The sequence below is a fragment of the Furipterus horrens genome, unplaced genomic scaffold, assembly GCF_987537825.1.
Source record: "Furipterus horrens unplaced genomic scaffold, mFurHor1.1.pri manual_scaffold_13, whole genome shotgun sequence".
Lineage (NCBI taxonomy): Eukaryota > Metazoa > Chordata > Mammalia > Chiroptera > Furipteridae > Furipterus > Furipterus horrens.
Window position 1 is genome coordinate 46,837,104 of NW_028327183.1, and position 16,836 is coordinate 46,853,939.

A 16,836-nucleotide genomic window follows, 5' to 3' on the forward strand; every position below is an offset into this window, starting at 1 on the left:
GACGACGACGATTTCCTCACCTATAAATCTGGGATGATCACACTCATTACATAGCACAGTGGTGAATATTAAAGGAAACAAAGGCTGAAAGAAGACAACATTAACTAAGGTGACCATTTCTTTAGGCCCTGTTTGTGCCAAGCAACTTTGCACACCAACGAGGGCTGGAGTGCCTTAAGGTTTTACCCAGGATGGACCCTATGCCACGTGTTGTAAATTAACTTAATCCTCACATCGCCCTGATAAGGTGCTATGATTATCCCCATTCCCAGGAGAAGGAGAAGACGATGAGGCACACACAGGTCAAGTGATTTGTCCAACATCACAAAGCCCCTGAATCCATGCAGCTACCCCCTGAATTAAGCACTATTACTGGCCCCATATAAAGAGAAGAAACTGAGGCTCAGAGTGGAGAAATCCCTTGCCCAAGGCCACAGCAAGAAGGCACTCAATCAAACCCCTATCCCATCACTTAAGGCCTTAGCTTATTAGGTCATAAAAATGAGTGGATGGGTCGGGGGCTTTTTTATTTTCACCTCTTGGCCACAGATTTTTTAAATCCTTCCTGAGAGGACTTTTTTTTTCATTGTTGAGAGAGAGAGAGAGAGAGAGAGAGAGAGAGAGAGAGAGAGAGAGAGAGAGAAACATTGATTGGTTGCCTTCTCGTATGCACCCCAACTGGGGATTGAACCCGCAACCTGGGTATGTGCCCTGCCTGGGAACCAAACCCACGACCTTTTGGTATACAGGACAATGCTCCAACCAACTGAGTCACTGGCCAGGGTTCTCCCTCCTTTTTTTATTTACAAAGCAATGCACTGTCAGAAAAAAGTGATCACAGCGAATAGAAGAATATAGAGTGAAAAGCCTTTGTATCCCTTGAACCCCAGACACCCCTCCCAGAAGCAAACATATTACCGGTTTCTAACATTCTTCCAGAGATATTCCGTGGATATGAATTGTGTGTGGATGTATGAGAATGAGTGCCCATTTAAGAAAAGCATAGCCCTGGCTGCTGTGGCTCAGTGGATTGAGTGTTGACGTGGGAACCAAAGGGTTGCTGGTTCGATTCCCGGTCACCGCACATGCCTGAGCTATGTGCTGGGTGCCCGGTTGGGGTTGTGCAAGAGGCAGCCACACATTGATGTTTCTCTCTTCCTCTCGTTATCCCTCCCTTTCCCTCTCTCTAAAAATAAATAAATAAAATCTATAAAAATATAAAAAATAAAATAAAATAAAAATAATGGCTCCTTTGGAAAATGAGAGGACACATTGGCCGAGAGGGAGAATAAGAGAGCTTTTTGGGATGCTGGAAATATTCTCTATCTCGGTCTTAGTGCTGGTTACTCAGATATAGATATATCTTAAGATTAGGGCGCTTTGGTGACTAGTTATACCTCAACAAAAAAGTAACTTTAAGAAACTAAAATATAGCCCTGGCTTGTGTGGCTCAGTGGATTGAGTGCCAGCCTGTGAACCGAAAGGTCACTGGTTCGATTCCTGGTCAGGGCATGTGCCTGGGTTGCCAGGACTGCAAGAGGCAGCCGATTGTTTCTCTCTCACACACATTGATATTTCTCTCCCTCTCTTTCTCCCTCCCTTCCCCTCTTTCTGAAAATAAATTAAAAATTTTTAAAGAAACTAAAATATAAATAAATGTGACCACCCACTCACTCCAACTATAACATTTTCAATGTAAATAATAAATTTGAAATAGCAGAGTGGAAAAACAACAAAACAAAACAAAAAACAGATGCAACTAAAGTCACACCTAGAGGACACTGAATAGCTAAATTGATAAGATCGACTTGGAGGCATGGGGCGGGGCCGAGGGAAGTCATGAAAGACTACCTTATTTGCCGGTCTTCCCCACCCCACCTCCACAGGGGCCTGGCTGCCAGTTAATTACAGGGCTGTAGAAGGCCTGGCATTGCTCTCCAAGAACACGGAGTGGGCAGGTCCTTACCTCTGGCTCTGGGGCTGGCTTTGATTCACAAACCACCAGGACTGGAAAAGGATTTTGGAAGTGGGTGAGAAGAGCATTCTGGTGGGACGTGGGGGGTGGAGTGCTGCCCCCTAGAGCCTCTCCTGAGTGTGGCAGCCACATCCTCAGGGGAGAGAGAGGAACAGGGCGGTCAGTAGTAGGAACCAGAGAGTGTTTGAGAGCAGGTTAGCAGGGCAAGGCCAGGGCCTTGGGGCTGGAGGGAAGAGTGCAGGCTCTGAATTCCAGAATACTGACTGTGACCTTGGGCAACTCCCTTGCCCTTTTTCAGCCTTAGAGTCCATCCTCTGTAAAATGGGGCTTGAGCATGAAGAGGAGGATCAGTAAGGAATTATGGTTGCAAGCTCAGGGACTGACTATCTGGTTCTGCTACTTCTCAGCTGTGTGACTTTGGGCAAATAACTTGACCTCTCTGGGCTTCACTTTCCTGATTTGTGACATTTGTAGTATCCACTTTATAGGACTGTTGGGGAATTAGATTGATTAATACACACAGTGCTTGGATCCTGAAGCCAGACTGCTGGGGAAGTGGATATAAATGATCAGGGCCTAAAGACCTGGAAAGGGACTCTGGGTCAACAATAGAGTCTCACCTTTCCAAGAGGCCGAGAAGTTATTTTCACCAAACCCTGAGCCTGCTCTCTGCAGCCCTATGCCAGTTTGATTTCCAGCTGTGTGACCTTGGGCAAGTCACTTAACCTCTCTGAGCCTTGTCAGTGGACTATTACTGTAGAGGATTCTGGTACACCGAGTTTCTAACATTTCTGGCTTCTCCAAAGGAGGCCATCATAGGGTGGAGAATTCTCCAAACATAGAAAGGGCTTCCAATGCTGTGTGGCCGAAAAGAATGTCAAATGTTCCCATGAGGGATTGTTAGGGGCCCACGGGCCTGGGCTGTGCCACCCACCAGTTGTGTGATGTGGTTGGGTCCCGCCTCTCCCCTGCTCACAACCCTCAGTGGCTCCCATACCTGCACAGTGGGATGGAAACTCCTCCACAGACCCTAGAGCCTCACAGGTCTGCTCCTGCCCCCTCCCCAGGCTCATGTTCCTCCTCCCACTCTTCCCTCCACCCCATCTGCTCCAGCCCTGCAAGCCCCTCCCAGACCCTCCAATATGCCAAGCCACACCCACCTCAGGGCCTTTGCACCTGTTGTTACCCTTCCGGATTTCCCACACTGCTGGCTCCCTACTCTCCCTCTGTCTCTGCCCATATGTCACCTCCCCAGAGAGGCCTCACCTCACCACCCCTGCTGTGCCATCACGCATCCCTTACCCTCTTTCATTTTCCTTCAAAGTCTTATTGCCCCTCACCTGACAACATATATTGATTTGATCACTGTCACTAAAATGTCACCGCCACAAGGGCAAGGGGTTTGGGCTCTTTTCTGCTGTGTCCTCACTAAATGCTCAACAAACGTTAAAATGATAAATGCATAGCAATTCCAGACCAGTTCCTTTTAGTCCTCTGGGCCTCAGTTTCCCTAACCATGAGAGAGACCTTTGCCAACCGGGCCATACTGGGAAGGGACAAGTGGGTGGAGAGATCAGGATCTGGGCCTCCAGGAAAAGTTTTCTAAGCACTCCCTCCCCACCAGGCTTCTGGGGAGAGGCAGAGAGGACACCCTTTCCCTGCTGCAGTCCTCACTTCCTTGGGAAGAAATGGGGGCGGTGGGGGAAGAGGGAGAAACCTCAGAGGAAAGGGAACGATCTCTTCTTCCCTGCCATCCCAGGCGCTCCCTGAACCTGGTCCCACACACCCCACCCCAATGCAATCTTGGCTCCCTCCAGGCAGAGGCAGCAGCTTCCTCTGTGCCTCCACCCACCCCTTCCTCAGTCTCCCTCCTCAGTCCTTGGGGTCCAGTCACAGATAAGGTGCTAAGAGCTGCTGCTCCGCCCAGATCTTTGGAGAGAGGGACTCTGAGGAGCTCAGGCCCAAGGCACCGCCCTTCCTGGGGCTGAGGACCGCCTGCTGGCCGTGGCTGCCCTTGTAAGGAGGCGAGGCCCGGGGACACCCGAGAGGCCTGGTTATAATTAACCTGGACACGTGGTGACCCCACCCCCTAACACCTGCCCCCCCAACTCCCCCTCCCCATCCCCAACGCCCTGGGTCTGCGCCTTCGCAGACGAGGCAGCAAAACGCATTCTAAAAATAAACTCCCATCCTGGGCGAGTCCTTCCCTGTCCCTTCCACAGCGGAAATCTCCCTGCGCCACTGTCACCAGGGGGGCCAGAGTGGGAGGGTGACCACTGCCTCCAGTCCTGGCCTTGCGTTTGAATCTCAACTCAGCCGAGCCTCAGTTTCCACCCGCCCCACCCCCGCCCAAGGAGGAAAGTACATCCCAGCTCAGGCTTCCCCCCGGGGCTGCCCTGAGTTCCAAACTCGGCCTTGGTCACATGCTCCCTAGAGCTGAGTGTAGTCGGCAAATCACACAGCCTTTCTGGACCTCTGTTTGCACCTCTGGAAAACTGCATCCCTGGCCCTTCTGTGGCCATGGCAAGGTGTCCCCAGGGGAAGGGCCCAGGACTGGCCAGTTTGCCCTGGTCAAGGCCACTGGGGGGCTGAGGAGAGGCCTGGGCACAGGAGGGGGCTGGTGGCCTTGCAGAGGGCCAGGGGAGGGTGTCTTCTACGTGCCTGGGAAGGTTCCTGCAACTGTCTTGTGTCCCTGGCTGGGGGCCAGCTGCTCCCGCCAGCCCGACTCAGCACTTGGTCAGGGGATTGGCTTGGTGGGGCTGCCCTGCAGCGGCCCATAGAAGGCCATTGGGCTGGGCGCAAGGCATGCCTGGGTTCAGGGTGGGCACGGTGCCCGGGCAGCGAGGTGAGAGACTCAGCTGCCCTCCAGCCCCCCTCTCTGGACGCAGCCCCTCCCAGCCAATAGCACAGCCCAGGCCCCACCTATATAAGGCCTGGGCTGCAGGCTCTTGCTTTGGGTCGGTGTTGCCTCCCAGATACAGAGAGTCCCTTTCAGCACAGCCAGACAGGTACCGCCTGCAGGGGAGTCGGGGTGGGGCCAGGAGTGGGGGCTCCCGTGGGTGCCAGAGGCTGGCCTGGCTCCAGGAGGGGTCTTGCATGCCTGTCCCCACATCCTCCCACACACAGGCAGGTCAGGGTGGGGGAAGGTTCCCTCCACCTGTGCACCCCCGGCCCCTGCTGTGACTTTCTATCTCAGTGACTCAGGGTCCTGGGGAGGGATCCTGGGAACCAAAGGAGTCTTGGCAGCTGCCAGCTGTCCCCCACTGCGAGGGGCTGTGGGCCTGGCTTGTATTTATGATGGCTTGTCACCAGAACCGGGCGCCACAGCCCTGGGAGGTGTCTGTGTATCACCTGTCGTGGTCTGCAAGGGCGGGCGCTGGCGGGGTCTTTGCGTCTGTGACCATGCCTGTCCCTGCTGTGTCTCACAACAGTGCGACCTTGTTTCTGCCTTTCCGTGGCTCCTGCGTGGGTGTGTGTATCCTGGGTGTGTTCATGGCGATGTGTGTGGCTCTGGGGCTATTTTTGCTTGTGTCTCGGGCCCACCCACCCTGTCTCAGCACCCTCCCCTGGCATGTTCCTCGCAGGGATGGGGGTGGGTACACAGTCTGAAGGAGGGTTTTTGGGTGGGAAGCCCTTGAACCCTGAGGCCCAGATGCATGTCCTCCTGTCTCTCTGGCCCACCTGTCTCCCGCCTGCTGACTTGGTGCAAGAGGAGCCCCTGGAATGTGGGGTGTGTGGAGGGAGCGTGGCAGCTGGGTGGGGGGTGGGGAGAGGAGTCTGCCAGCCTCTAAAAATAATCTTCAACACTGGACCACAGCCCCAAAGGTCTTTTATGGCTTCCCAGCCCCCTGGCCTGATGCCTCAGCCTGTAGCTTACCCTGGCCTCCCACCATGCTACCTGCCTCCCGCTCCTGGAGCTGGGAGGGAGCGCCCCGCACCTACCACTACTGCCAAAGGGCCCTTCTTTTCTGGGTCTTGCAAGAAAAGTAATAATAATAGCCACCTACCTCCCTAGGTACAACTCCATGCCAGGGCCTGTACTCAGCCAGCCCTACATGCCCAAGCTTGAAAAATCTTCCCAGTCACCCTATGGGGAAGGTTTAGTTCACAGGTGACAGAGGCTCAGAGAGGCTGAGCAACTGGCCTGGGGTTACCCAGCAGGGAAATGGCATGGGTGGGATTTGAACCTAGTCCCATTAACCCTGGAGGCTGAGCTTTTCTTCCCAACTGAGTTCTGCGGGACAGTTGTCAGCACACAGCTGGGGGCAGCCACCCTGCCCCTCATCCACTGACTGAGCACCCAGGAGATTGTCCCTTCTCTGCTCATGCCCATTCCCAGCAACACCCTCTACCTGCTCACCAGTTCCTCACACAGACCTTTAAAACAACAACAATAATAATAGCTGAGCAAGAGCCCTGGCTGGTGTGGCTCAGTGGATTGAGCGCCGGCCTGTGAACAAAGGGTTGGCGGTTCAATTCCCAGTCAGGGCACAGGCCTGGTTTGCAGGCCAGGTCCCCAGTTGTGGGGTGCGTGAGAGGTAAGCACCCATGGATATTTCTCTCCTTCTCTTTCTCCTTCCTTTCCCCTCTCTCTATAAAAATAAGTAAATAAAATCTTTTAAAAAACAGCTGAACAATATAAGGCTTATTGTGTGGCGGGCACTATTCCAAGTGCTTTACATACATTAACTCCTTTAATCCTCCCAACATCCTCATGGGATAAGTGCTATTATGAGCCCCATTTTACAGATGAGTAATCTGAGGCACACAGAGGTTAAGCAACTTGCCCAAGGTAACAAAGCTTGTTGTAAGTGGAGATCTGGGATTAAGACCCAGGCTATTTGATTGCTAGAACCTACATTCTTATTTATGCCACAATTACTACTCCAACCTGACGTGGCAGAGCTGAAATTCTGATCCAAGGCTCCTGATGCCTCTTGTTAAAATGCCCTGGTTGGTGTGGCTCTGTGGATTGAGTGCTGGCCTGTGAACCAAAGTATCGCAGGTTCGATTCCCAGTCAGGTCACATGCCTGGGTTGTGTGCCTGTTCCCCAACAGCTGGGGATGTGTGAGAGGCAAACACATATTGATGTTTCTCTCCTCCTTCTCCTTCCCTTTCCTTCTCTCTAAATAAATAAATAAATAAATAAAATCTTAAAAACAAACAAACACAAGGACTCAGAGAAGGGACCCTCTTGCTCTAAGTCATACAGCACAGGAGTCAGGAGTGGCCCTCAGGCTTGCCTGACTGAAAGCCTTGTCGATCCCTCCTGGAGGAGAGCTAACCTCCACCTCCCACTCCCCACCCACCAGGCCCCCCACGCCGCCACCATGCCGTTTGGTAATACCCACAACAAGTTCAAGCTGAACTACAAGCCGGAGGAGGAGTACCCGGATCTGAGCAAGCACAACAACCACATGGCCAAGGTGCTGACCCCTGACCTCTACAAGAAGCTGCGGGACAAAGAGACTCCATCTGGTTTCACTCTGGACGATATCATCCAGACGGGTGTGGATAACCCAGGTAAGCCTTCCTGGTGGAGCCTCACAGGAACTAGAAGGGGCAGCGCTTGGGAGGCTGCCTGTCAGGCCTCGGTCCCACCTTCCCGAACCTCAGTTTTCTCATCTGTAAAGTGGGGACCTACTAATGGGACCGTTGTGAGAGACGAAGGAGTCTTTCTGTGGCAGGGGCTTGGGACAGGACCTGGCATATGTAAGCCACTCGATAAATGTACATTAGTGTAATGTGAGACTCCCCAGAGAGTCCTTTAGTCGCCTTGGGCCTCAGTTTCTTCCCCTGAACACAGACACACAAGTGGTGGTAACACAGGCGCCAAAGCACGTGCAGAGCCAGAGCAGCGCTCAGGAGTGAGCACACGGACTGACCGGTGTCCTGGGGCTGCAGTCCCTTCTCCAAAGACCCCTGCAGGACGAGTGGGCCCGGTGGCCACAGCACAGCCTCCAGCTCTGTCGCTGATGTGGGAGAGGGGCCCCCTGTCTCCCTCTGGGCCACTGTTTCACCATCTGGGAAGTAGGAGGGGCTTGCACGTTTCTTATTATGCGTGAAAGCTGGCAGTCTAAGGTCCTGAAAAGTCTAGGTGAAGACTATAATTTTGGGACTCTGAAGTGGTGATATTTTTAGTGCCTTGTAACTGGCTCCCAGAGACTCTGCTTTCTCTTTTTCCCCGCCCCCAGCTTCTTCCTCCCCTACGGCCAGCCTGACCTCTCCTACCTTCTCCTGTCAGTTCTGACCCACATGTCTTGAACGAGCCCCTGCTGAAACACATTTGTACATGCGTGCAGACACACATGCACATGCATTCTACATGTAGTTGGGAGCCCAGGCCTTCCACTGGGGACAAGCACCTCTAACCTCCCCCTGACACAACAGGTCACCCCTTCATCATGACCGTGGGCTGTGTGGCTGGGGATGAGGAGTCCTACGACGTTTTCAAGGACCTCTTCGATCCCATCATCCAGGACCGGCATGGGGGCTACAAACCCACTGACAAGCACAAGACCGACCTCAACCATGAGAACCTCAAGGTTGGCTTCCCCTGGGCAGGGGAGGGGAGGGGAGCCATGGGGGAGAGAGGGCAGAGGGGTGGGGGAAGGGGGGAAGGACTGAGGTGGGAAGGGCACTCAGAGATGCAGACACACAGAGGCAAAGAGAGATGAAGAGACACACAGGGAGACAGAGAAGACAAGGAAGGCGACAGAGGGACAGGAGGAGGGAGGGAGGGTGGGAGAGAGAGAGGGAGAGTGAGGGAAGCAGGCACAAAACAGGCGTATAGAAAGGGAGAAACATGATGCGCAGTCAGAGGAGGGAGAAGCAATGGATAGAGGGATGAAGAGAAACAGAAATGGGGGAGAAAAGAGGTATGGGGGGGAAGCACAGGGGTAGAGGAGATGGGAGAGGGACAGAGGCGGCGAGAGACGGGAGACAGAGCCAGCGGGGAAGGGGGAGCCAAAGGAAGCAGCAGAGGACCAGAGGGAACTGGGGGGACCTGGGAGAACTGGGAGGATCTGACATCCCACCTGCCCTTCAGGGTGGGGATGACTTGGACCCCAACTACGTGCTCAGCAGCCGTGTCCGCACTGGCCGCAGCATCAAGGGCTACACGCTGCCTCCCCACTGCTCCCGCGGCGAGCGCCGGGCCGTGGAGAAACTCTCCGTGGAAGGTGAGCCCCCACACTACCCACTGCTGGGGTCACCCAGCGCTGGCTCTGCTTCCTGGGCAGATCTCTGGGCCCCCTTGGATCCCATTTTCTAAAACATGGAAGTTGCCTGGTGAATTAGGAGTGCCCGGTGGTGACAGCTGGCAGCGTTCCTCCTGGCGGAAGTCTTGGAGGGGAGCTGTTAAGTCCTGAGGCACCTTGAGCAGATCCATGCGGACACCTAATTGTGCCAGGGTCTTCACATCCAGCCAGCCAGCCAGCCAGCAAACATTTATGGTTGATCTAATCCTGTGTGGGAAGCCGGAGCTCCCATGATGAATAAGATGGACAATGTTGCTGCTGTCACAAAGATGTCAGCCTGGTGGGGAGATGAGAGGAAACAGAGAAACCGGCAAAAGGACAAGATAATTCCAAAATGCCATGAAGCCAAGAAACAAGGGGCTTGGCAGAGAGTGATTGGGTGTATGGGGTAGGGGGAGCTACCTAAAGAAGAAGGAGTTGATACCTGATTGATAAGAAGGAGCCTACCTGGGAAGAATTCCAGCAGTTAGAACAGCAAGTGCAAAGGCCCTGGGGTGGCAGAGGAATAGCAAGGAAACCGTTGTGGCTGGAGCTGAGAGGGCAAGGAGATGAGGTCAGAGGGGTATGGGTGGTCAGGCTGGGCAGAGCCTTGTGAGCTGTCAAGAGGGCGCTGGCTTTGATTCTGGGCAAGGCAGAAGCCATGGGAGGGTGGTGACAGAGGAAGGACAGGTTCAGACATATGGGGAGCCTTCTGGCTGCTGACTGGAGAACAGAGTATGGGCAAAGGTAGGAGCAGAGACTGTGAGGGGGCTACCACAGTGGTCCAGGTGAAGGGTGAGGGAGAGCGATGGGATGGGGAGAATGGGTATGTTTTGGAGATAAAACCATCAGAACTCATGGTGTTCTGATAAATGCTTAACAACAGCAGCAGCAGCAGCAACAAAACAGCCCTCATTTGCAGCAACTGCCAATTTCTGTGGTGTAAATTCTTCTACCACAGCAATTTTAAGCTATGACATGACAGCATACAGAGATGGGAAGAGATGTGCAGTAGCACATCATGCTATAATATTCCCACCACACAGCTACACTAGATGAAATAACTTCAAGAAAATAGATAATAGTAAATATAGTAAAATAATTAGGGATAATAGTTTTGAGTATCCATTACCTTTGCTTTAAATATAATTTAATTTGTAAGATTACACAATTTATCTTTAATAATATAGTATATGGTATATGATATATAACACATAGCATACAATACAAATAATGTATAAAGTATATACAGTCCTGGCTCATGTGGCTCAGTGGATTGAGTGCCGGCCTGTGAACCGAAAGGTCGCCGGTTTGATTCCCAGTCAGGGCACATGTCTGGGTTGAGGGCCAGGTCCCCAGTTGCGGGTGTGTGAGAGGCAACCAATCGCACATCGATGTTTCTCTCCCTCTCTTTCTCCCTCCCTTCCCCTCTCCCTAAAAATAAATAAGTAAAATCTCTAATATATACATATAAATATACAAATATATTTATTATACACATAATATATATGAACTATACATATGAATATATACAAATACTATATCATAATAAATTTTACTGATGGCTCCCCAACTCCTGAGGCTGGCCCTCCATCTTGCCGGCCAGGCGGAGCGGGCACTGGTGCACTAATGCTCGCAGGTGGATTGGATATGAAGGAAGGGAAGGATCATGTTTTCTGGCTTGAGCACATGATGTGGCCTGGGCAGACAGCAGAGGAACACATTTACGGGGGTCCTGAATTTTGGGCTTAGACACAGGATTTGGGCACTGTTACGGGGCCAAAGCCTAAGTCCTTTAGGGGCAGCAGTGTGGGGTCCCTGGGGCCTCCACAACCTGCTTTCGGGGGGACAGACTGCTGACCACTCCTTCGTGTGGCCTCTCAGCCCTCAACAGCCTGTCAGGCGAGTTCAAGGGGAAATACTACCCTCTGAAGAGCATGACAGAGCAGGAGCAGCAGCAGCTCATCGACGACCATTTCCTGTTTGACAAGCCCGTGTCCCCACTGCTGCTGGCCTCAGGCATGGCCCGGGACTGGCCCGATGCCCGCGGCATCTGGTGAGACCCCCTGTCCCAAGGCCTTCCTTCCCTCCAGCCTCCTCCAGTCCCCCCTGATCCTCCTCAGTCCTCCACCAAAGTCAAGAGCATCAGTAATTATGTTTTCAAGAACCAGAATATGTTCTCGCCTTCCACTCTTGTTAACCCTGTGGTCTGTGTGTCACCTTTTGGGAAACTTGGACCAGAGAAGTGGCAATTAGGAACTTAGACTTGACCAAAACTCTCTGGGTTCAAACCCCAGTACTGCCACCTTACTAGCTGTGTGTCCTTGCGCACACTATCTATTGTTTCCCTGCCCCAGTTTCCCCGTCTATGAAATAGAGATCACAATTATTCATAGTTGTTGGGGTTCTTGTGAGGGTTAATAAGTTCATATATGTAAATTATTGAAAACAGTGCCTGCTATACAGTTAAGTTCTCAGTACATCTTGTCTGTTAGTATGATCTTTATTACTAACTACGGTTGCTAGTTAAGCTTTCCTATAAATCTCCGAATCCCTGATTCTGATAGTCAAAGATTTAAAAAGATTTCGAGAACCTAGGTTTCAAATGATTTGGAGCGTGTAGGTTCCAAGATTTACAGATAGGATGATTCTAAGATTTCAAGGTTTTAAGATTTTTAGGTTCTAAGATTTCACTGATTTCAGATCCTGTCATTTCATGGTTTCAAACATTTCCAGATTTGAAAGTTTTATGATTCTAAGACTGTTTTCTGAGATGTACCAATGTAATAGGAAGATTCTTTGGTTCAGAAAGCAGATACAGGATTTCCAATATTTATCAATCTTGACTCCAAGCTCCTGGACTCTGAGATTCTAAGAGTCTGTAATTTAATGCCGTTCAAAGACTTAGACTCCAAAAGTCCTTGTTCCCAGGACCTGTGACGTTAGGCTACAGGTGTAAGCTTCTGCCACCACCTAATGCCCCTCAGCCGGCTGCCCTCTAGCGGTGGTATTTTTTTGTGAGAGGGCGGGAAATGGGGTTTGCGTGGAGCTGATTCCTTGGTCTCTTGCTGCATCCCACTGTAGGCATAATGACAACAAGACCTTCCTGGTGTGGGTGAACGAGGAGGATCATCTCCGAGTCATCTCCATGCAGAAGGGGGGCAACATGAAGGAGGTTTTCCGCCGCTTCTGCGTGGGGCTGCAGAAGGTGAGTGCCTACCGCTGGCGATTGACTTCTGATTCCACCCTGAACGCCCCACCCACTCCCCAAGGCCCCGCCCCTCGAAACCCGGTCCCTCCCCACCCCCCGCACTCCCGACCGCTTTCCAACGTCACGTCCCCTGCCAACCCAGCCCCTCCCGATACTGCCCAAGCCCCACGCCCCTCAAGACCTGTCCACCTGCTTTCCAAGGCCCCGCCTCGTAGGCAATTCCGTTCCACGCCTACGTTCAAACCCCGCCCCTAAGAACTCAAAATTTTCTCAGGCTCCGCACTCTCGGAATCCTGCTCAGAATAGGGCTGTCTTCTGTCGCGTCGGTCCTTTCCCTTCAGAACCTCATCCCTCCCTGTTTCCCAGCCGCGCCCTCTCAGAACCCCGCTCCTACCGATATCCTTAAGCCCTGTCCCTTCGAACTCCGTCTGGGTTTTGGGTGTATTTGGGGGCGCCCGCTGGCGCTGCCTTGACCCCTGGTTCTCTAACTCTACCTCAGATTGAGGAGATCTTCAAGAAGGCCGGCCACCCCTTCATGTGGAACGAGCACCTGGGCTACGTGCTCACCTGCCCATCCAACCTGGGCACCGGGCTGCGTGGAGGCGTACACGTAAAGCTGGCACACCTGAGCAAGCATCCCAAGTTCGAGGAGATCCTAGGCCGTCTGCGCCTGCAGAAGCGAGGCACAGGTGCGGCCCGCCGCCCAGCATCACGGCGTCGGGGGCGGGCCTTTTGCAGTGGCAGATCGGGAGGTGGGGTATCCCCGCGAGTTCTGGGGGTCAGCAAGGGCTGCCCTTCTGTGAGCCTCAGTTCCTTCCTCTGCAAATGGACATGAAAACGCCTTATCTCATAGGAGTCAATATGATATAATCATGGTTTATAAAACACACATTGTGCATGTCCTCGCCCCCCGTAGGGGGCTCAGGTTCCTAACTGTAAAGGGGAAGAAGGTCAGGATTAGACCCCAGCAGCCTGGGGCTCCAGAGCTCATTCTCTTACCCACCAAGCTATATTTTCGTGTTGGACGGTGGAGGCGTGAGGTAACTAAAGCCGGAGATGTAGGCCGACGAATAGCCATTTAGGAGGCTCTGCGCGCTCCTAACATGTTACACAGTGGGCACTTAATACATGCAGCTGTCGCGGTTGGCACGGGTGCGGCGCCCCAGGCCGCGCTCCTGCACCTCTGCTCCCTCTTCATCTTCAGGCCGTTTTCTGTTGCCGCAGGTGGCGTGGACACAGCTGCCGTGGGCGCAGTGTTCGACGTGTCCAACGCCGATCGTTTGGGCTCGTCCGAGGTGGAACAGGTGCAGCTGGTGGTGGACGGTGTGAAGCTCATGGTAGAGATGGAGAAGAAGCTGGAAAAGGGCCAGTCCATCGACGACATGATCCCCGCTCAGAAGTAGACTCCCAGCCTGCCCGCCGCCAACTGCTGGAGCCCCAGCCTAAGGGAAGGCCCCGCCCACTGGAGACACGCCCCTTCACCCCTAGCCCCGCCCCTTTCCTTCGGAGGCCCGCCTGTAATTGTTCGGTCAAACCGGGGCTCTACCCAACCTTCCTGGCGGTCCAATTCCAACCAGAGTTCCAACCAATGGGCTCCATCCTCTGGGTTCTGGCCAATGAAAAATCTCCCTTACACCCTCCCCCACTTTTCCCAGGGCTCCGCTCTACGGCAGGAGTTCTGGCTAACGGAGAGTGCCCTACGCATCTGGAGCTCCTGCTTTTTTTTCCACTTAAAGCAACAAATAAAAGCAATGGTGGCCTTAACTTTGTGTGCGATAGCTATTTAGTGGGGAGGAGGTATTTTTGCAATTGGTCGCTATCGGAGCTCGAAGTGGTTTGCCCTCTCCAAGCAAGTACTAGTACACGTTTTATCCCATCTCTAAAATGAGGCAAAATTAGGGTACAGAGTGTAATCCATATTGTAAGGCTCTATGGGGAATCTGAAACCAGAGAGGTGTGGCCCAGTGTCATATATCCAAGCCTGGGCCCTTCCCAACCTCGGCTTCTGATCACACATGCTCAGGTCCCAAACACAGGGTGCACGTGGGGAGAAACGCAGGCCAAGACTTGAACTGCCCCACAGGCTTTCAGTTCGAGATCTCACAGGCATTTCATCACAAGTCCCTCAGTATGCTTTTCACGGGCCTTCTGTGAGGTCTGACTTCATCCCTCTCTAGTTGCTACCAGCCTTTTCAACTGCACTTAACTTTGCTTGAGAGACTGCCGTAGCTCCCACATCTTCTAAATAGTATTCCTGTTATTTGCAGCTCTTCAAGGTCAAACTGCAATGCATACCATTTGCTGAGGCTCATCTTTCCAGTTCTTTCCCCATTATACCTCTATATACTCTTTGGCTCCTTACACTGCAATTCTCACCTTAATGTCTTTGCTCAGGCTGTTTCCTCCTCCAGACAGGGGCTTGGGTCGGAACATCCCTGTGAAGTCTTTAGGGACTGGCCTTTAGGAGAGCCTAGCCTCAGGAAGGAGCAGGAAGTGGCAATTGAGGCCCAGGAATTCCCCAAGCATTTGGAGAGATTCCTGAAATAGGAAGTTTAGGAGAGGCCCCCAAAGGTCTAGCCATGCAGGACCTGTCCGATGCCAGGATGTCCTTTAAAATATTGGCCCCAACTGAAGCTCCCATCACTAATCCCAAGCCCCACCGCCAGGGGCCACACAGAGCGCACACTGCAGTAGGGACAGGTGGAGGCAGTCAAATCTGCAGGCCAGGTGTCTGTCAGCTATCATTCCCATCCTGCCCGTTTTGCCTCCTAAACCTTAAACCCATCACTTCTCTCCCCACCTTTGGTCCTGCCCCTACCTCTCCCCTACCCTTCTGATCTGCCTCCTTCCCTCCCTTCCCAACACAAACCTGTCCCTACCTCTCCCTTACTCACAACCTCGCCCCGGCTCCCCAGTGCCCTTGGAAGATCCATGCCCCTCTCCACAACATTCAAGGCCCTGCCAACATCACCAGCCCTGCCACACCCCGAATCATATGCCATTTGCTTAGACATGTACTCTCTTGCTTCCCAGCCAACTAACTACTCATGCTGTCCCCTCTACCTAGAATGCAGGTACATAGCCCCCTTCCCACCCCCCACTCCGTGCTGCCCCATGTCCAGCTAGCTGCTCCTTTCAGGAGGCTCTCCCTTGCTAGGGCAGGCTCTCCTTCTGGACTACCCCCCACCCCCGTACCAGCCCTGCCCAGTCTGGATCAGCACAGACACAGCTGCCTCCTTCACTGAACTGTGAGCCCTGGGGCCAGGGCTGGGGTGCCTTTGTCACCACTGTTCCCAGCACAGGGCTGGTTCCCTCCCAGCCACACACCCACCTCTCTTTATCTGCCCTCTCAACTATAAACACCTCAGCAGTGTGCTATTCTTTCTGGCTTCTGTCTTAAGACAAAAGTGCTGTTCTGGCCCGGCCCCTGAAATTTTCAGCACTGATCACTCTTAATCTCTAGCACCCTTCATTTCTCACATGACTTCCTATGAGCCTCATGAAGAACACGAGGTTGACGCTACCATGTCTCAAATGAGCAGCTGAGGCACAGTTAGGGTTCTTCCCTGCCTGTGACTCTCCACGGCTCCTCAGTGCCTAGGGATACACACCCAGCTTGCTCACTTTGGCCCACAAGATGCTGGGTGAACAAGACCTGCCACACTGTACCAGACAGACCTCAACTGCTTAAGTCTATTCAGCTCCCATTTCCCTGCTCTTCAGGCCTCCTTGACTTTCCTTTTGGGGACCCAACATTCAAGTTCAGCTCTAGATACAAGCCTGGCCTCCTATGCCTCAGTGATCGGTTCAGAAACGGTCATATGACTTCTCTGGGCCAATTAGTCTGTCCTGGCACTTTTGCTGGAAGTTGGCAAAGAGGAACTTCCTGCTGCAGAAATGAAAGTTGAAACAGCTGGGGTTATTTTGCCAGTAGGGAGTGTCTACTGGATAGAACTACCAGAATGAAACATGCTGAAGAAAAGCAGAGGAGGTAGCCTGCTGCCTAGACCCAGCCAAACCTAAAGCTGGACACCCTGGAACATCAAATAACATAACCAAACAAATAGCTTTTGGTGCAAGTGTAGATGGATTATTAGTTCTAATACAGCATGTTTCTTGCTTATTCTACAGCCATCCCCAACATAGCAGCCACACTGAAATTACCCACAGTTCTCTGAAGATACACCACGCACCCGCACCTTCCAGGCTTTTGCCCAGGGCATACTCAGTATCTGGTCAATTCCTACTCATCCTTTAAAACCCAGCTCTGGCATCGCCTTCCTTAACCTTCTTTTTCTTCTGGGCCCCCCAAAGCAATGGTTCCTCTAGTGTTTGTGTCATAACCCACATCCCCTGTAGACAGGGCGCCTTGTGTCTCCATGTCCAGCACTGGGCCTAGCACGGAGCAGGC

The 16,836-nt window shown here is 52.7% G+C and overlaps 1 protein-coding gene across 1 annotated transcript; it reads left to right on the forward strand.

Moving 5' to 3' along the window:
- The first annotated feature begins 4,898 nt into the window (after positions 1-4,898).
- CKM (creatine kinase, M-type) lies at positions 4,899-14,189 on the forward strand. The gene is made up of 8 exons (XM_090258982.1): positions 4,899-4,983; positions 7,289-7,499; positions 8,367-8,521; positions 9,025-9,157; positions 11,099-11,270; positions 12,299-12,422; positions 12,925-13,114; positions 13,650-14,189. The coding sequence occupies exons 2-8, from the start codon at positions 7,307-7,309 to the stop codon at positions 13,826-13,828; spliced, it is 1,146 nt and encodes a 381-aa protein (XP_090115108.1). The 5' UTR covers positions 4,899-4,983; positions 7,289-7,306; the 3' UTR covers positions 13,829-14,189.
- Positions 14,190-16,836: the final 2,647 nt, after the last annotated feature.

What these genes read in the sequence shown, in the direction of transcription:
- CKM (XM_090258982.1), top strand. Translation starts at nt 7,307, where the DNA reads ATGCCGTTTGGTAATACCCACAACAAGTTCAAGCTGAACTACAAGCCG. An exon ending in GGAGAAACTCTCCGTGGAAG is followed by an intron (nt 9,158 to 11,098) that starts GTGAGCCCCCAC and finishes GTGGCCTCTCAG; the next exon opens with CCCTCAACAGCCTGTCAGGC. An exon ending in CCTGCAGAAGCGAGGCACAG is followed by an intron (nt 13,115 to 13,649) that starts GTGCGGCCCGCC and finishes CTGTTGCCGCAG; the next exon opens with GTGGCGTGGACACAGCTGCC.